We start from the raw sequence: 21,163 nt of genomic DNA, 5'->3' as shown, positions 1-21,163 counted from the left end.
TGAATGATTACCTTCAATGGCAATACATTTTGATGTCCACTGCTTCTCAAAAGTTGTCAACAGTTTTTTCTGCCGAATGCTAATTACATATTCTTTGAAATCAAATTCTTCAGTATAGAAGCGAAGCAGTCCCAACCAAAGCTCTCCTAATGTTTCTGTGTTCTTTCCAAGTGAAGGTAAACGTTTTTTCTAAGGTGAGAAGAAAAAAAGGAGAGTGACATATCTATACTTATCCAAAATATAGATCCCAAATCCAAGTAAAATTATTAAATTATGCAAATCCTAACATGTATCAGCGAACATTCCACAACATAAAAACTATGAAGAAATTACCAGTTCTTCTGTTTTATCAAAGAAAAAAGCATTCCATCCATCAACCATTCTCTGTGGAATCTGTTTTCCATCAAAGATCTGCATTAAGAAAATCAATTTTATTATTAGATTTCAAGTCATCCAACTCAAAGCCTAAATACCTTCACATCATTTTAGAATTTACATATAATAGACATATTGAAATATTTATTCCAAAAGGAACATGTCAAGATGGTATAATTTGATGTCAAGTTATTAATGAAAATGAATAAAATGTATCTGAAAGACCAAAGCTGGGAATGGGTATCTTGAGAGCACCAGACTCTCCAAATGATACATTTGATGTTATCTATTTGGTCTATCAAAACACATCCAGCCCAAGTTTAATTAAGTAAAACTAAAAAAATAAATGAAAATGGCATTTTCATCAAAGGACCACAGATGCAGAAATCCATAAGAGATAATACTCACTGACTATAAATCTTAAGGAAATCAAAGAAGCTGTTGTGGGGAACAGCTCTAGTACCTTTAATCAATTATGTGTATCAGATGAGGCTGAAAAGGGCCTGGACACTGATTCTCTTTTAAATAGAATATTAGATAGCTCTTCTTGACATTTTGATAAATATTGTGAAATCTTCATGATTAATTATGAATAGTAATTCCCTGTCCTAAGGAAAGGGGGGAAGATAATGCTATTCTACTAGAAGAATTTCATAAGATGATTGTACAGGTACAACTGACCTCTATAAGGAATTTTGAGACTTATTTCTTATAGGAGCTTTAAGAAAGAGATGCAATAAAGGAAAAAGCTAGGATAAGTGCAGAGTCAGCAGACCTCATTTCTAGTCTTAGTCCTGCCAAGTAATAATTCTGGACAAGACAATTATCCTTCGAAATCCTCAGTTTTCCCAATGGAAAAAAAAAGAGAGATTAGATTAATTAGGTCAGTTGTTTTCAAATTTTATTTTTCTTTCAAAGTGTTAGAACCCCTTCCTAAAATGGATTCTTCTTGGAAGTTCAACAGTAAAACAGAGGTACTCTGATAAAAGCCTGAGTGGAGAAAATTACAGCCTATCTTTTCCTTCCTCCACTCCTCACACGCATTTTAAAGAGCTCTCAGAGCTTCTCAGGGCTTCCCTGGTGGCTCAAAGAATCCTCCTGCAATGTGAAAGACCTGGGTTAGATCCCTGGGTTGGGAAGATTCCCTGGAGGAGGGCATGGCAACCCACTCCAGTATTCTTGCCTGGAGAATGCCCATGGACAGAGGAGCCTGGTGAGCTATTGTTCATGGGGTTGCAAAGAGTTGGGCATGACTGAGCAGTCTGACTAAGCACAGAACTTATCAAAATAGACTTTAAAACCACTAGCTAAGGTGCTCCCCATGGCTCCTTCCATTTTAAATGAGACAGTTAATTATAAAATTAACTGCATGTCTGTCCCTCTAGTTTCACTCTTAGGTTTAAGTTCCTTGTGGGCAAGGACTATAACTGACATCTAGAGCCAAAACTCCTACCACATCAAAGCCTGCCATATACAGAATACTTAATACATCTCTGTTGTATGAATATATTTACTCTGTAAGCATGTTTACATAAAGATCAGGTTTCCAGGGACCTAAACTAATACCTGGCCTTTTAGTATTTACATATAATTTAAACAAACACAGTTACCAAGAATCATCTAGCATAAATTGCAACATTCCATAAATCAAAAAAGAGAAAGTCCAGCAATTACAGATATTAATATCTAAAATAAGAGACATGGGATCCTACACTCAAGGAAGAAAAAAAAGGTTTTAAAGGGGCCAAAGTATAACATTTTGCCTTCGTAGATTAAGGTGCTATTATACAAGCTGCCTCTTTAGACTTTGATTATTTCAACAGATTCCTACTTTTGAGAAATAACCAACATCCAAACCCAATCATGTTGGCTAATAACACAGTAAACTGAACCTGAGGGCTCTGGAGAGCCTTTAATCACTGATTTGCCACCTGTTTTAATGAACTATCATGTTTCATAGAGCCTAACTTTTCACTGTTTCAGCCCTTAGAAGTACTAATATTGTCCTCTCTTTCTCTTAAACACACACGCACACACACATAACAAAACATATCTACGTTCTCTTTCCTGTCTTAAAAATTTATCATTGATTTGGCTACATCGGGTCTTAGTTGTGGCCTGTGGGATCTTTACTTTTGGCATGTAGACACCTAGTTACAGCATAGGATCTAGTTCCCCTCCCAGGGATAGAACCTGGGCCCCCTGCACTGGGAGCGTGGAGTCTTTTCCACTGGATCACCAAAGAAGGTCCCACCTTCTTTGTTTCTTTTTCTTTCTCTCAATGCCAATCCTTCTCTACTCAAGCACTCAAGTCTTCCCTCTAAAACCTCACCAAACAAGTCTTTCTTATTTTGTATTATGATATTTTAATATCTACTGGAATATTTAAACTGTAATTTTTTAGTTGTGGTAAAATATATATAAAGCTTATCATCTTCAGGCATTTTTAAGAGTACAGTTCAGTGGCATTAAGCACATTCACATCACTGTGCTACCATCACCGTTATCCATCCACAGAATTTTTCTCATCTTACACAAATGAAACTCTGAACCTATTAAACAATAGCTTCCCATGCCTCTCTCTCTCCAGCCCTGGCAACCATCATTCTACTTTCTGTCTCCATGTATCTGACTACCCTAGGTACATATAAATGGAATCATATAGTATTTGTCCTTTTGTGACTGGTTCATTTCACTTAGCATAATGTCCTCAAGGTTCATCCATTCAATTTCAATTTTTAAGCTGACAGAAGCTAAGAAAACATAGTTCATAATATCAATTGTGACTAACACTCCCTAATCTTCTCTTGGTATTAATTTTTATGTGAAAATTTACTTTTACTTACAATGATTGCTAGAATACAGCAAAATCATCTTGCTTAGAAAAGCTCCTTTGACCTAAAGAATTCTGTATTGTTGGTCATGAGTAACACTCAGCAAAGCCTTACTTATTATACCCAGTCACTTAAAGTCTAAGTTCAGTTACAAATGGAGTCAAAGATCATCAGCTTCATTAAACATATCCTTACCCTTAAAAGTTGATCGATGCCAATGATCAATACTTAAATGATGCCAGAGCAATGGACAATGGGGTCCCATATGACAAGCAAAAAAGGCCAGAAGCAAAAATCCATTTATCATCAGTTCATATGTATCACAAAGCCCCCCACAATCAGAGCTCATTATGATGGAAAACATTCCATGGACTGTCTCTCATTTCATCAATCACTGTCTGTTAAGCAGATAATGGAACAGTTCTTGAAGTTGGCTACAGCAATCCTACCTACAATTTTCCAATAATAATATTAATAAAGCTGCTAATGATAATAATAAAAGTAATAATAAAAGCAACCACCATTTATAAACTCCTACTTTAGCATCTACTGCATTCAAAAGCATTTGATGTCTCTGTTCCTTATATCAACACTGAAATAATACTACTATTATTACATTTTTACCAAAGATAAAATTAAGACTAGTAGTAGTCAGGCAGCTTATTGAAGGCCACATGTTAAAATCAGGATTCATATCAATTAACTCTGACTCCAAAACCATGGTCTGCCCATTATATCATCGTCTTTCCATTATATCATGCTGCCTCAATAGCTCTTCATCCATGGGTAACATAATGAGAGAACAGAGACAAACCACAATGAAAACAAACTTTGTGTTCCATTTGGGTTAATCACAGTATTCTATCAAAGGCATAGCAAAGTATAGCAAATGGCTGCTATAATATTATTGGGGCAATTATGCATAAGATCTCCAAATTTAAAGCCTTAACAAGAATTAGACTAATATAGAGAATAACCTTGGCTTTGGCAAGCTTAACTAATTCATGCAAAATTTTAAATATTGTATAGTGAACAAACTTGGTAAAAAATAAACATCACTCAACACAGATTCAAGCAACTTAAACTTTTCTGTTAGAAAAGGATATTTAAATTTTTTCTCTCCCACTATTTGTTTAAAAGAGGGAAGGAAATGCTGTTAAAACCACATGGCATTCATTAGAACTTTAAAAAACTTACTAAGGCCATCTGGCACACAATATGGCTCATTATTTTATAATATACTTCTTTGCTATGATGACCAAAGTTTACGTGAAATCAGAATATGTGATTTTCCAAATAATTCTGATGGTTACTGCCTACCTCAAAATAACCACCTTTCTAAGAAATTAGACTGATCCACCCCAAGGCTTGCACATTCACTTTGTGCCAAGAAAAAGGAGGAACAGATGATGATTAAGAATTCTTTTGGTTCTATTTTAGAGAGTATAAATGGGCTATAACAAGCCTCTATGAGTCACCAAATCTGAGTAAATATGAGTATAATATGTTTCTTTTGATGTATATTCTTATGCTTAATACAACTGACATGACCTTACAGAGATAAGAAAGAATTTCCTTGAATTTTTTCCTCAATCAAAATTCACAAAGTTGACCAAAGTATATACAGAATAAATCAAACTTCAGGCTTCCCTTCTCAAGAATCTGCCTGCAATGCAGGAAGGAAGACCCGGGTTGGATCCCTGAGATGGGAGGATCCCCTGGAGAAGGAAATGGCAACTCACTCCAGTATTCTTGCCTGGAGAATTCCATGGACAGATCACGGAGTTGCAAAAAGTTGGACATGACTGAGTGACTAACACTTTTAACTTTCAACAAAATCAAGCTTCATTGCCAAGCACAAGGAGGGAGAATACTCTGGAAAGAAGAAACTATGTATTTTCATCTGAGAGACTGTTTAAGTTTTTGAATGGTTACAAATTTCATAATCATTGGCAGCATTCTAAGGCTGTAAAATACAAAAACGTTGCAAAAGGTATTCAATAGTTCTATTCCTTTAATATTCTTTCAGTAGTCTATATTCTCCAATAATAAACTTTCCCAAAGGTTCATTGTTTGATTATACCATTAATGGAAGAAGAAAACTTAGGCCATTCATGATAGAAAAATCCCTCATGATCTCATGAACTGAGCAAGATCTACTATATTTAGATCTATTGTTGTCACAAGAAATGACTTTATAATTTTCTTAAACACTTACCTCTTGTAGAACTGGGATAACAGGTGGTTTTCTCTGCTGCAGAAAGTACAGCACCATAAGGATATAAGCATATGAAGATAAACTTCCCCTAGAAGCATCCCCAATGTCACATCGCTAAAAAAACATAATGATTGAAAATAAAACTTCAGAATCTTATTCCATGCACAAGTATTGGCTACCTTAAAACACCATTTTTAAACTCATCAAACTGTCAAATACCAAGAGTTCAAAAATAAACTGTCACAGAGGGTATGGGTAAATAGGCACTCTTACACATTACAGATAAGAGTATACATTAGTGTAAATTTTATGAAGAATAATTTGACAATATCAAAATTACAAAAGCACATCTCCTTTATTATATCAATTCTAAGAATTTATCCTGTAAATATGCCAAAAACACATGAAATGACTAAGATTTTTATTGTAGCACTATTTTAATAGCAAAATATGGGATCTTTCTTAAAAGCTCATCAGTAAAATACAGGTTTAAAAAACTGATGAGTATCCACACAATAGAATAGTATGTAACCATTAAAAAAAAAAACAAAAAAAAAAAACAAGGAAACCCTTAGTATACTAATAGGAAATAATTTCCAATATCTATTGCTCAGTTAAAAAAGCAAAATACAAAACAATGTTCTCAGTATATTATATCCATAATAAAAAAAGAGGTAGGAAATGTATATATTTGCTTGTACTGGAATAATATATTTATAGAAGGATACAGAGGAATGTTTAACACTGTTTGCCTCTAACAAGAGGCAATGGTTGGCTAAGAGACAGATGGGGAAGGGAGATTTTCTGACATAAAGGGAGGGAGAAGAACGATTTCTCTGACATGAACCACATGATTTCATTACCAAAACTCCACTAGAGCGAGGATCTGTCATGTTGGAGTTATTTGGTGAAATGAATATAGAAGACTAGCTGTACTGAATATGATCTGTAGTATGTCGCTGGACGCCCTTCTTTTCTAAGATGACTTACTATCCATGAAGACATGTATAGGAATATTTAAACAAGTATGTCTCCCTTTTGGAAGAATGGGCTTTATGAAATGAAAACATAACTGAGTCACTCCCCTACTAAAACCCTTCCACCAACACATTCACAAAATTACCTATTTACTGAGCAGCTACCCATAAAGCAGACACTACACTGAAATAAAGATACAGAGGCCTCAATCCTCATGGAGTTTATACATGGAGTAGAACAACCAAGAAAACATTATTGAGTATTTTAAGTGTGATAATAGAGGAAACATTAGGTTTTATTGGTATTGCTTTGTTTTCTTGGCCAGAAAAATTTACCACTAAATCGAAATGAGTTTGAGCCAGCTCTGGGAGCTGGTAATGAACAGGGAAGCCTGGCGTGCTACAGTCCATGGGGTTGCAAAGAGTCGGACATGACTGAGCGACTGAACTGAACTAAAATCCAAATACCAGATCTCCTAATCCAGAGCTTTTTAACTTCGCATGCCAACTCTCACGCTTGGGGCTGAAAATCATCACTGAGAAATTATACTATGAGAAATTTACTAGAATGTTACCCTTGAGAATACAGCAAACCCAGGAAAAATGAAGAATCACCCTAGTCTAACAGGTATACTTTTAAACCCATTAATATTGACAGTCTCTTCTTAAAAGCTCAGGTAAACAAAACCGAGAAAACATTTTTCACAAGTCTGACATCAATATGTTTTACCTTAATATCATAAGTATTATAACAAAGTGGATCACAAATACCTTAGCAAATACTTTCATTGTATATCCCAAGTACTGTACTCTAGGATCAATAGCTGCATATGTAGCTAGCATTCTTGTGTTATGCTGAGCCTGAAAAACAAATTACATATTTGAAAGCACTTCAAATTTACTAAAATTAAACTTACAGATCAGATAAAAAGGTAAAATGAACATCCAAACAGATGTTAAACTTAAAATACCTGTATGCGAGTCAAGCAAAAACTAATCTTCAATCTGAAGGAAATGTTAAAATGATCAATAAAATTTTTCCCCTTATACTGCTCACATTCATAAGTTTTAAACATAGAGGTATAGTCAGTGATCTGTAAACTTTTAAAATGACAACTGTAAACATACCTGGGTCTTTATAGACAGTGAAACTTACCAACGTATTATATAAACTGATATCGCCTTCTAAACCACTTCGCCTGTGTTCAAATTTTACTATAGGCACTTTGGCAGTAGTTATAGGCAAAATGTTTCTTAAACCTGATTAAAAAAAACAAAACTTTACTAGGTTAAACAATTTTCATAAAACTGAAAAAAATTATTTTTGTTTTAAAGTTCATACCTGGATGTCTCTTAAGAATTTTCGCCAAATTTTCAATTATTTCCTTACAATTTAATTTCTAAAAAACAAAAATAAATAATTAAATTAATAAATAAATAAGTCTGTCTGACTTAACTTGGCCTTGTACAAATTCTATTTTAATCTAGACATTTAATACTAGCATATAAAATCTCCAGCCAGAAGGTCTACATAACCTCGCTGGTCAAAGAACATGGGTCCACAGACCTGCAGTATCACCAACAAATGGAAACTTGATAGAAATGCAGAATCTAAACCCCCACTGCCATCTACTAAATCATAATCTGCATAGTAACAATATGCCCAGGTAATTCAAATCCGCATTAAAGTTTGAGAATCACAAAAACTGGGAAATAATGTTTTAAAATACACCGATAAACAACCAGAGATGGGTTTGGTGAAGGCAAAACAGTATAGTGATTAAGAACATAGGCTCTAAATTTAGACAAACTTGTATTCAAATCTTGAACCTAAGTACTGACTAGCTGTATGACTTTGACCAGATCCTTAACCTCTCTTGAGTGTCATACTACTATTTTATAAAATCAAGATAAACATAAACTCATACTCTATAAAGTATCTGGAAGATTACATGAGACACCTATGTAAATCATTCAGCAGCATACTTCATACACAGTTGCACTTTAAGTCTGTTATTTATTATTATATGTTGATGAGGAGAAGAAAAATAATCCTACCATTACCAACACCTACTTCTTCCAAAAAAACCTCCTACCTCTGCCAATTTAAATGTGTTGGTTATTTAAAAACTAGACAGCAAAGCTGATATGGTAACAATAATCATAATACAAGGAACAGAAAGATAATGGCATAAACTAACTGGATTAAGCTCAATGGCTATACCTACTACTAAAATCACTTTTTCATATCCCCAAAATGTTCCTTTTTAGCTACAAGAGAAGAGCAGCCACTGCAGCTTAACCTGAGGATTTCAAGGGAATCCTTAGAATTAATCCATAATAAAAGATGTTATTTTTATTATACAAAAATACAATTTATACTAAATTAAAAAGTTTCAATTATGGCTCATCTGAAAAAAAATTTAGTATTTTTCATTGTTTCAACTTTCCAGTGTGAATGGCACAGACACTATACAATATATAAACCCTTAGTGATTAGAGGTCTAATTATTAAATTTTACATAGAAGAAATCTAAACTCTAACCTCCTCCCTGGGTAAAAACCATTTCCTATTCCCTCAATTCCTGCCCTTCAGAATGGAAGAGGGAATTCTGCCCTTCAGAATGCCATCTTCCCAAGTAGATGGCATTGAGTAGAAGTTAGTTAAGGAGAACTAAAAAATTTACAACTCTTCAGTTTCTTTATAGAACAAAAAGATATTAACACCAGAAGCAATTTCTTGAGACAAGAAATAAGCATCTACCAGGCATCACTGCCATCTTTTCTTTGGTTCTAACAATGAAAAGAAATTTTTTTTAAAAAAGCTATTTCACAGATACACTATTCTGCTGAATTCTTTTATAATACAACAGAGGGTATACTGACACCACTAAAGATGCCAGAAGCTTGGCCTCACCCCAATCTTGCAAGCAGTCCCTGAATTGGAAACATAAATCCCAACAGCTATGCTGGTAAAGAAACAAGCAACTACAGGGATACCCTCCTTTTCTAGTTGTTGCTAGGAAGGCCTGGGACACTTCTTTCTTGTCCATTCAGTCTCTTTCTTTATGGAGCTTGGACAATCTTATTCCCACTGTTGAGGCCTGGCACACAAAGAAGGAAAACGTAAGTACCCACTCCACTGCTGAGACTGCTCTGGGGGGAAGGTTTGCTCCTGGCATCTCATGGTGTAACTCAGAAAGCTTTCAATCTCAGAAAGTAGTGGTTAGGTTCTACAGTACTATTAGTACTATATTTCAACTACATTATGGGTTAAATAAATTATAGAGAAGCAGTGGGATACAATGGAAAGAGCATGAACTCTGGAGACAGACAGACCTGGGTACGAATCCCGGCTCCAACATTTACTAGCTGTGTGAACTTGAGCAAGTCAGTTTATCTCTCAAAGCCTCAGTTTCCTCATCTGTAAAATGGGGGAAATTATCTACCTCGAAGGTGGTTGTAAGAGTGAAATGAGAAATGTATGTAAAAGTGTATACTGGGGACTCAAATGTTAGTTCCCCTTCCCACCCCAAAATGAGTTTCTAAAAGCTATCTTAGAATGCATCATTTATAACAATTCTTCTACAGAAAAAAATGTGCTTTGAGTGCCCCCAAATCATAATTAACTTGCAGAACACAATCCATTTATAAATTAAATGTCCACCTTTATCTTCTATCTTTAGTGATACAGAGACATCACCTAACAGAAGAGATATGAAAAGATGGTATAAGTGAGATCAATGTTCCCTACCCAAACTAAAGCGACAGTTTCTCACTGGCTCTAAAGAAAAAAATTCCAACTCTATGGCATATTTTTTTCAAAAATTCATTGAAAAGCACTTGTAACTATTGATGACATGGGTTTCGCATCATAAAATCACTGAACAATATATTTATTCAAATACTTGAATGTCTTTTAAAACAATAATGCTAATGTTTTTACATTTCAAACACTGCTACTGCTAATATATTTATCCAAAGAATGACTTCATACATTTTTATCAATTTTTATCAATTCTACATACAAAATCAAAAACAGATTCATCATTGGAAGAAAATAAACTTCCACATCCCTTTCCAAACACTAAATAACTCTTACCTCTGCATTTTCGTGGCCTTCAAGTGTCATACAAATATCCAGATCACTATCACGAAATCCAAATCCATTCTTAGAAGAGCCAAATAAGCACAATCTTGCCTTTTCTAAGAAAAGAAAAACAGAAGTCAAAAGTTGTATAATTACCAGGAAAGACAAATCTTCTATTAACTACTAATGGCCTACCACAGGATGATCTTATCCAATTCCACAGCTTAAATTACCTACCACTGGCAAATGTACCGAAAAATTCCAAAACACTCACCTAAAGCCCAAATGTTCTAACCAAAATCCTACACCTGTATATCAAACTGTTTTTTCCATTTTTCCACAGACATCATAAATTCAACAAGTGCATACTAAACTAGCAACTTCACCTCAAATCTACTATTATCCCTATAATCCCTGTTTCTCAGCAAAGAGGATCATCGTCTACTCAGCTGTCTACACCAGAAATAAACAAGTGGTTCTTAACACCTCTCAACTTCCACATTCATACTCTTACCAAGTCCTTTAGCTTCTTCCAACATTACTATCTCATAAATTCATCTACTTTTATTCATTTTCAACATCAATACCAATAGTTAAAATCAACATTTAGAGATTTATTTCTTGGAAATAAACGGGTTTTTTTTAGGGCACAATTCAAATAATTTTACAAACATCACCTCAATATATAGAATTAATCCTCCTCTAAAAGTGAGGGATTAATCCATTTGATATAAATTATAATAGGGTTATTCCTTCATGCTTTGTTGTTGTTCAGTCGCCCAGCTGTGTCCAATTCTTTGCAACCCCGTGGACTGCAGCACACCAGGTCTCCCTGTCTCTCATCATCTCCCAGAGTTTGCCCAAGTTCATGTTCATTGCATCAGTGATGCCATCCAGCCATCTCATCCTCTGACAACCTCTTCTCCTTCTGCCCTCAATCTTCCCTAGCACCATGGACTTTTCCAATGAGTCGGCTGTTTGCATCAGACGACCAAAATACCTGAACTTCAATTTCAGCATCAGTCCTTCCAGTAAATATTTAAGGTTGATCTCCCTTAAGATTGACTGGTTCAATCTCCCTGCTGTCCAAAGGACTTTCACAAGTCTTCTCCAGCACCATAGTTCAAAGGCATCAATTCTTTGGTGTTCTGACTTCTTTACAGTCCAGCTCTCATAACCGTACCCAACCACTGGGAAGACTGTAGCCTTTATTATATGGACCTTTGTTGTCAGAGTAATGTCTCTGCTTTTCAACACACTGTCTAGGTTTGTCATCACTTTTCTTGCCAAAAAGCAATCACCTTCTGATTTCATGGCTACAGTCAACCATCTGCAATGACTTTGGAGCCCATGAAGAGGAAATCTTTCACTACTTCCACCTTTTCCCCTTCTATTTGCCATGACGTAGTGGGGCCAGATGCCACGATCTTAGTTTTTTTTTAATATTTAGTTTTAAGCCGGCTCTTTCACGCTCTTCCTTTACCCTCATCAAGAGGCTCTTTAGTTCCTCTTCACTTTCTGCCATTAGAGTGGTATCATCTGCATATCTGAGGTTGTTGATGTTTCTCCCACCTATCTTGATACCAGCTTGTAGCTCATCCAGCCTGGCATTTCTCATGATGTGCTCAGCATATAGGTTAAACAAACAGGGTGACAGCAAACAGTCCTTCATACTCCTTTCTCAATCTTGAACCAATCAGTTGTTCCATACAGGGTTCTAACTGTTGCTTCTTGACCTGCATACAGGTTTCTCAGGTGACAGGTAAGATGGTCTGGCATTCCTGTCTCTCAAAGAGCTTTCCACAGTTTGTCATGATCCACACAGTCAAAGGCTTTAGTATAGTCAATGAAACAGAGATAGATGTTTTTCTGAAATTCCCTTGCTTTCTCTATAATCCAGCAAATGTTGGCAATTTGATCTCTAGTTCCTCTTCCTTTTCTAAACCCAGCCTAGACATCTGGAAGTTCTTGGTTCACATAATGCTGAAGCCTAGCATGCAAGATTTTAAGCATGAGCATACTAGCGTGGGAGATGAGTGCCAACTGTCTGATGATTAGCACATTCTTTGGTACTACTCTTCTTGGGAAGTGGGATGAAGATCGACCTTTTCCAGTCCTGTGGCCACTGCTTGGCCTTCCAGATTTGCTGACATAATAAATGCAAAACCTTGATGGCATCATCCTTTAAAGATTTGACTAGTTCTGCCAGAATTTCATTGCATCCACTAGTTTTATTAACAGCAGTGCTTCTTAAGCCCCACCTGACTTTGCACTCCAGAATGTCTCATTCTGGGTGACTAACCACACCATCATAGAAATTCAATTCATTGAGATCTTTTTTACACAGCTCCTCAGTGTATTCTTTCCATGTCTTCTTGATCTCTTCAGCTACTAAAGGTCACTACCATTTTTATCTTTCACTGTGCCCATCTTTGGGCAGAATGTTCCCTTGACCTTTCCCATTTTCCTAAAGAGATCTTTAGTCTTTCCCCTTTTGTTGTTTTCTTCTATTATTAAGCACTGTTGATTGAAGAAGGCCTTCTTGTGTCTTCCAGCTATTTTTTGGAACTCTGCGTTTAATTGGATGTAACTTTCACTCTCTCCTTTGCTTTTCACTTCTCTTCGTTCTTTGCAAAGCTTCCTCAGATAAAACCAATTTGGCTTCTTGCTTTTCTTTTTCTTTGGCATGGTTTTGTTCACTACCTCCTATACAATGTTACGGACCTCTGTCCATAATTCTTGAGGTACACTGCTAACTAAATCTAATCCCTTGAATCTATTTGTTACCTCTGTGAATTCACACAGGATTTAAGTCATATCTGGCTGGCCTAGTGTTTTTCCTGGTTTTCTTTAGTTTAAGCCTGAACTTTGCTATGAGAAGCTGATGATTTGAACCACAGTCAACTTCAGGTCTTTTTTTTTTTTTTTTTTTTGCTGACTGTATACAGATTCTCCATCTTCGGCTACAAAGAATGTAATCAATTTGATTTCAGTATTGACCATTTGGTGATGTCCATGTGTAAAGTCGTCTCTTGTGTTGTTGAAAAAGGGTATTTGCTATGACTAAATGCATTTTCTTGGCAGAATTCAGTTAACCTTTGCCCTGCTTCATTTTCTTCTCCAAGGCCAAACTTGCCTGTTACTCCAGGTATATCTTGACTTTCTACTTTTGCATTTCAATCCCTGATGATGAATAGAACATATCTTTTTTAGGTGTTAGTTCTAGGAGGTCTTCTAGGTCTTCACAGAACTGATCAACTTCAGCTTCTTCAGCATTGGTGGTAGGGGCACAGACTTGGATTACTGTGATGTTGAATGGCTTCCTTTAGAAAGAAACCAAGATTATTCTGTCATTTTTGAGGTTGCACCCAAGTACTGTATTTCGGACTCTTTTGTTAATTATGGGGGCTACTCCGTTTCTTCTATGAAATTCTTGCCCACAGGAATAGATATAATGGTCATCTGAATTAAATTCACCCATTCCCATCCATTTTAGTTCACTGATTCCTAGGATGTTGACGTTTATTCTTACTATCTCCTTCATGCTCAGTGTCACTCAGTAACAGATGCTACTTCAAACAAGTTGTGGCTTACCAGGATTGGATTATTCTCCCTATTAACTCTTATAGCCTGCACATTTAGATAACAAATTCTGTATTTTCAAAACTTAATCCTCCTATTCAGTTCTGAGGCCCTACTTGAAATCAATGACAGCTGAGAGACATACAAGAACCTACATTCATCAGCAGATAAAAATGTGCATGGGTTTACTATAATAGGAACTTAGATTTGGTCAATATACACTAGCAAAATATAATTAAAAACTAGAATCTTGTAGCACAAAAAAGATCACCTTGTAAAGATATAAGTTCATTCTGATTATATATCAACTCTTTATCCTCTTCTCAAATATATGACCATAGAACTCTTGATTCTTTACCCCATACCCAAAATCTGCTCTTGATATTTTTTGTCATCTCAGTTAAACAGCACCATCCAAAAAGTGAATGAAAAACTTTGAAACTGTCCTTGACTCCTTTCTTTTTCTCACATCTAACACATATCGCATCAACAAATCCTGCTGACTCTACATTCAAAATATATCTTCTATTTGTTTCTCATTGACTCTTTCAAATCACTATTATGTCTCTCATCTGAACGTATGCAACAGCTTTCTAAATGTTCTGTTTGCTTCTATCCTTATGGACCTGTACTCTATTCTTTCAGATCAGGTCTTATCTGTTAAGACCCTCCAGAAGCTTCTCATGAGACATTCAAAATAAAATTTAAAGTCCTTCTTCTCAACATCTATAAGACTCATTATCTAAATTCTAGGTTAACTTTCTGACCTCAATTTTCTAGACAATCTACTTCACACACTCCACTCAAGTCACACTGACTTTCAACATGTCAAACATAATTCAGTCATGATATATTTGCACTTAATACTCCTCCTTTCTAGAATGTTCTCTCCTTAAATATTCATAGTGACTTGTTCCTTCATATTATTCATGGCTTTGCTCAAGTGTCACCTTACCAGAGGTAACTACCATAATAATTCATCACTATCCTTTTAACCTCTGTATTTACCAGTATTTATTATTTCCTAATGTTGTTATTTATTTGTCAGTTGATTATCTGTCACCCCTCTTAATATAATAATATAAGCTTAATGAAAGCAAGCTTCACCTCTCTTATTAGCACTGTATCCCCAGCAACTTGAATAGTACCTAACACATAACATGCAATATACTTTCAAACAAATGAATGAAGCAATAAACACTTTTATACAAATGAATGAAACTCAAACCAGGTAACTACAATAATGAAAGCAATCAATTTTGACATACAACATACCATCATATTCTTTTTGAATAAACTTTTCCAAGCCAATTAATATTTGTTCCCTGTTGTGTTGTTCAGAAAAAGGTGGTGACAATTCATCTAAGTTAAAAAAAAAAAAAAGGAAAAAGAAAAGGAAGGAAAATGAAATATGAAAAGGTTTTCAATTTTTTACCCTAAAAACTTCACTTTTCTTCATAATTTGTTGACTTTTCTGACATTAAACACATAAATGTTACTGGGAAGGAAGGTGCAGAGAAAGTGCAGAACAATAATTTTATAGATCTATGTATATTACACATGACCATTTCCCCTATGAAACAGCTACAAGACATAGTTTCTTCTACAAATCATTTAATATTTTGTCATACAATCCACTCTCTCCCATATACATGCTGTTTTTTTCCCTTCTATTAAGACTATTCTCATACTTACACTAGATACCCAATTCAATTAAATCTAACAGTTCCCTCAAATGCCTGGTCAAGACTTCTATTTTCCTTATAAGCTGCTCTGACCAATCATAGCCTTCAATGACCTCTCCTTAACTGAATTTCCTTCGTTCTCCAAACCTTCAATCCTTAGTTCTTATCAGTTTATACTTTCAGTTTTCCAGCTGTTTCATTTATATTCATCTTATTTATTTTTCCAAATAAAACCAAATACTCCTTAAGAATAGTCTGTTTTTCCTATTTCTTCCTCTAGACTCAAACAGTTAGTATGGTAAAGAATTAAACTAATATTCAACTTTTGAAAAACAAAAGCAGCATCAATGGTTGCAAGCTGAATAGCTGAAATACAGGTGATTTTTTTTTTTAAGAGTGGAGAAACTATTCTGTAGATACTCTAATGGTAATATATGACATGATGCACTTGTAAACACCCACAGAACTTTGCAGTACAAAGAAAGAGTCAACTTTATGGTACGCAAATTTTAAAAAATTATCTAAGAGGTCAGGGAATCTCAGGATGGAATGTAGTCTACAGCAAAATAATCCTGCTGTATTATAAATGTGTAAGAAAACTTTACTCAAGGGAGTGAGGGGAAACAGTGCTAATCTAAATAACTTCAAAAATAAGTAGAGTCTTTAAGACTAAAGTTTAAAGGAACTGCACATAAGCACTGTACTCTAATTGATAAAGTTGCTTCCCATTGGGGTAGACGATAACAGTTCTGATAATGCCATACATGTGTACTTAAATGGAGCAATTAAATAAATGGGTGGCACATGGTGGAAGTCAGGTTTCTCCCTGTTAAGAGTTGGAGATGTACAAATAAGCAGAAAAAGGAGGCTAGAAAGAGCCACACGGTAATGTATTAGAGTTGAAGACATCAGTACAACCTCATATTTAGCTTGATAAAGGTTAAGATGGTCACAGAGAAATATTTATAAAAATGTGTACATACATGGGTTGGTATACATCCATTTAGAGCAATATGGTGCAAGAAAACTGCAATGACAGCAATGTTCTCTAACCAGACTGTCCAACGCAGTAGCCACTAGCCACATGCAGCAGCTAAAGGCAGGCCAGTACACATCAGTACTTGAAGTGTGCTAGTTTAACTGAGGAGCTGAATTCTTTATTTTAGTTAATTTCAACAGCCACAAATAGCTGTGAAAAGAAGGGAAGAGAAAAGCAAAGGAGCAAAGGAAAGATATACCCATTTGAATGCAGAGCTCCAAAGAATAGCAAGGAGAGATAAGAAAGCCTTCCTCAGGGATCAATGCAAAGAAATAGAGGAAAACAACAGAATGGGAAAGACTATCGGAGAAGGCTATGGCACCCCACTCCAGTACTCTTGCCTGGAAAATCCCATGGACGGAGGAGCCTGGTAGGCTGCAGTCCATGGGGTCGTGAAGAGTTGGACATGACTGAGCAACTTCACTTTCACTTTTCACTTTCATGCATTGGAGAAGGCAATGGCAACCCACTCCAGTGTTCTTGCCTGGAGAATGCCAGGGACGGGGGAGCCTGGTGGGCTGCCATCTATGGGGTCGCACAGAGTTGGACACGACTGAAGCGACTTAGCAGCAGCAGCAGCAGCAGCAGAGATCTCTTCAAGAAAATTAGAGATACCAAGGGAACATTTCATGCAAAGATGGGCTCGATAAAGGACAGAAATGGTAGGGACCTAACAGAAGCAGAAGATATTAAGAAGAGCTGGCAAGAATACACAGAAGAACTGTACAAAAAAGATCTTCACGACCAAGATAATCACGATGGTGTGATCACTCACCTAGAGCCAGACATCCTGAAATGTGAAGTCAAGTGGGCCTTAGAAAGCATCACTACGAACAAAGGTAGTGGAGGTGATGAAATTCCAGTTGAGCTATTTCAAATCCTGGAAGATGATGCTGTGAAAGTGCTGCACTCCATATGCCAGCAAATTTGGAAAACTCAGCAGTGGCCACAGGACTGAAAAAAGTCAGTTTTCATTCCACTCCCAAAGAAAGGCAATGCCAAAGAATGCTCAAACTACCGCACAATTGCACTCATCTCACACTCTAGTAAAGTAATGCTGAAAATTCTCCAAGCCAGGCTTCAGCAATACGTGAACCATGAACTTCCAGATGGTCAAGCTGGTTTTAGAAAAGGCAGAGGAACCAGAGATCAAATTGCCAACATCCGCTGGATCATGGAAAAAGCAAGAGAGTTCCAGAAAAACATCTATTTCTGCTTTATTGACTATGCCAAAGCCTTTGACTGTGTGGATCACCACAAACTGTGGAAAATTCTCAAAGAGATGGGAATGTCAGACCACCTGACCTGCCTCTTGAGAAACGTGTATGCAGGTCAGGAAGCAACAGTTAGAACTGGACATGGAACAACAGACTGGTTCCAAATAGGAAAAGGAGTTCATCAAGGCTGTATATTGTCACCCTGCTTATTTAACTTATATGCAGAGTACATCATGAGAAACACTGGGCTGGAGGAAACACAAGTCGGAATCAAGATGGTAGGAAGAAATATCAATAACCTCAGATATGCAGATGACACCACCCTTATGGTAGAAAGTGAAGAAGAACTAAAGAGCCTCTTGATGAAAGTCAAAGAGGAGAGTGAAAAAGTTAGCTTAAAGCTCAACATTCAGAAAACTAAGATCATGGCATCCGGTCCCATCACTTCATGGCAAATAGATGGGGAAACAGTGGCTGATTTTATTTTTCTGGGCTCCAAAATCAGTGCAGATGGTGATTGCAGCTATGAAATTAAAAGATGCTTACTCCTTGGAAGGAAAGTTATGACCAACCTAGACAGCATATTAAAAAAGCAGAGACATTACTTTGCCAACAAAGGTCCGTCTAGTTAAGGCTATGGTTTTTCCAGTGGTCATGTATGGATGTGAGAGTTGGACTGTGAAGAAAGCTGAGCACCAAAGAATTGATGCTTTTGAACTGTGGTGTTGGAGAAGACTCTTGAGAGTCCCTTGGACTGCAAGGAGATGCAACCAGTCCATCCTAAAGGAGATCCGTCCTGGGTGTTCATTGGAAGGACTGATGTTGAAGCTGAAACTCCAATACTTTGGCCACCTGATGTGAAGAGCTGACTCATGTGAAAAGACCCTGATGCTGGGAAAGACTGAGGGCAGGAGGAGAAGGGGATGACAGAGAATAAGATGGTTGGATGGTGTCACCGACTCGATGGACATGGGTTTGGGTGGACTCAGAGTTGGTGATGGACAGGGAGGCCTAGCTTGCTATGGGTCATGGGGTTGAAAGAGTCAGACACAACTGAGCGACTGAACTGAACTGAAATAGCCACATGTATCTAGTGACCATCAAACTAGAAGCACAAATCTAGAGTCTAAGGCTCCTTAAAAGCAACACTATGGACTCTGCATTCCCTTTGGCATTGTGTAGGCAATTAATAAATATATGTGTTGGGTGTCTAAACTATTTAGAAACTCAAAATGTAAGCAAACTATTTTCAAGTAAAAAAATAAATAAATACCAAAATTAAAAAAAAATCTAGTCTAAGTAGCTCTAGTAATAAAAGACTTACCAAAACATCTTTTACATACTAAATCAAGTATATCCCGAAATCGATTCGTCATTGGTGGTAGAGGTTTTAAATCAATTTTCCTGAAATCCTCTGGGCAATCATTTTTTGAATGGCCATCCTTTTTGCAGATGCTGCATACTATTGTTGGCGGCTATACAAAGGTTAAAAAAAAAAATCTAATAATCAAACAAGCTATTGAAGGACTTCATAATCACTTACAAAGTAGTACAAATAGAAACTTTTGTAACTCAGTCTGAAAGCCTGCACTTTCAAGAGGTTAAAAAAAAAAAAGCATATTAATGAAATTCAGTATTAAATGTAAATAAACATACTTTGAGCCAACATTTTCTTCTTCACTAAAATGATATTACCAAGGATTAGATTTACCTGAAAATGAAGGATAAAGGAAATAGCAGGAGACACAAAAGCAACAGGTTATTTCAAAGAGTTTGATCAGCTCCCAAAATAAAATGTATGCATCCCATTTTAATCTATTGAGGTCCTTAACAAACTAGATTATAAAGAAAGTTCAAGTGGTACCTTTCATTTCACTCTAAACATTTTCTGTCTTTAGAGTCAATCAATTATAGAACCTAGACTAGTTGGTTCAATTTATTACATTAACATGGTACTCAAGAAAACAAACTAAAGGGCTGAACTAAAAGTAACTATATACAAGAAACAATTCTTAGGCAATAATCACAAACTTAACTTTCAAACCCTGTCAATACCATTTTCAAATATATTCCAATGGACTACCAGACAGGGAACCAAAACAGTAAAAATTCAAGCTTGGAGAAAAAAAAAATACATGATTAAGGAAGCGCACTACTCTTTTCTTTATTGTAATATGCTTAGGAACTTAGCTTCTTTCTCCAGGATTAGTCTGGACAGTTACCTAGCCAAATATACACAGAAATTTGTATTTGTGAGAATACTGTGCTCCTGCTGCTATCTGCTGCTCTGCTAAGTCACTTCAGTCGTGTCCGACTCTGTGCGACCCCATAGATGGCAGCGCACCGGGCTCCCCCGTCCCGGGGATTCTCAAGGCAAGAAGTGGATTGCCATTTCCTTGTCCAATGCATGAAAGTGAAAAGTGAAAGTGAAGTTGCTCAGTCATGTCCGACTCTAGCGACCCCATGGACTGCAGCCTACCAGGCTCCTCCGTCCATGGGATTTTCCAGGCAAGAGTACTGGAGTGGGGTGCCATTATCAGCTTAAAAACCTTTATAAAAATGACATATTTACCAGAAAATTCTAGAAATATGTTACAGATAAATAGAGAGAAATAAAATTGGAGAAATAGTTACCCTAAGATAAGTTTCCAGGAAAAAAAAAGTATAAGAAACGTAAGCTGCAGTTATATTATTAAGAGGCTCTTCTAAAAATCTGCCATTTATTTCTTCTTTTTAACAGTCCATTATAATGGCACCCCACTCCAGTACTCTTGCATGGAAAATCCCACGGACAGAGGAGCCTGGTAGGCTACAGTCCATGGGGTCGCTAAGAATCGGACATGACTGAGCAACTTCACTTTCACTTTTCACTTTCACGCATTGGAGAAGGAAATGGCAACCCACTCCAGTACTCCTGCCTGGAGAATCCCAGGGATGGGGGAGCCTGGTGGGCTGCCGTCTATGGGGTTGCACAGGGTCGGACACAACTGAAGCAACTTAGCAGCAGCAGCAGCAACATGCCCTAAATACTACACCTAAACAAAATGGGACAGAGTACCCTTAAAAAGGATGAAAATACACATTTTAGTAATTAGGTTAAAATTTTTTAAGCTTGTTAATAAATAATTATTGATCAAACAATAAAA

At 36.4% G+C, this 21,163-nt stretch overlaps 1 protein-coding gene across 12 annotated transcripts in view; it reads right to left on the bottom strand.

Moving 5' to 3' along the window:
- TUT4 (terminal uridylyl transferase 4) overlaps window positions 1-21,163 on the bottom strand; it is a 127,759-nt gene that overhangs the window by 24,639 nt on the left and 81,957 nt on the right. For all 12 annotated transcript variants that reach the window (XM_055585880.1, XM_055585885.1, XM_055585878.1 and 9 more), the window contains 9 exons: window positions 19,342-19,492; window positions 15,352-15,438; window positions 10,507-10,610; window positions 7,747-7,804; window positions 7,561-7,664; window positions 7,176-7,265; window positions 5,428-5,541; window positions 334-411; window positions 12-189 (listed from right to left, as the gene is read on the bottom strand). In XM_055585880.1, coding sequence (XP_055441855.1) covers window positions 12-189; window positions 334-411; window positions 5,428-5,541; window positions 7,176-7,265; window positions 7,561-7,664; window positions 7,747-7,804; window positions 10,507-10,610; window positions 15,352-15,438; window positions 19,342-19,492 — 964 coding nt within the window. The remainder of the gene's footprint in view (window positions 1-11; window positions 190-333; window positions 412-5,427; window positions 5,542-7,175; window positions 7,266-7,560; window positions 7,665-7,746; window positions 7,805-10,506; window positions 10,611-15,351; window positions 15,439-19,341; window positions 19,493-21,163) is intronic.

Source organism: Bubalus kerabau, chromosome 6, assembly GCF_029407905.1.
Source record: "Bubalus kerabau isolate K-KA32 ecotype Philippines breed swamp buffalo chromosome 6, PCC_UOA_SB_1v2, whole genome shotgun sequence".
In the NCBI taxonomy this organism is placed as follows: domain Eukaryota; kingdom Metazoa; phylum Chordata; class Mammalia; order Artiodactyla; family Bovidae; genus Bubalus; species Bubalus kerabau.
This window is presented reverse-complemented; position numbering and strand designations above follow the sequence as displayed.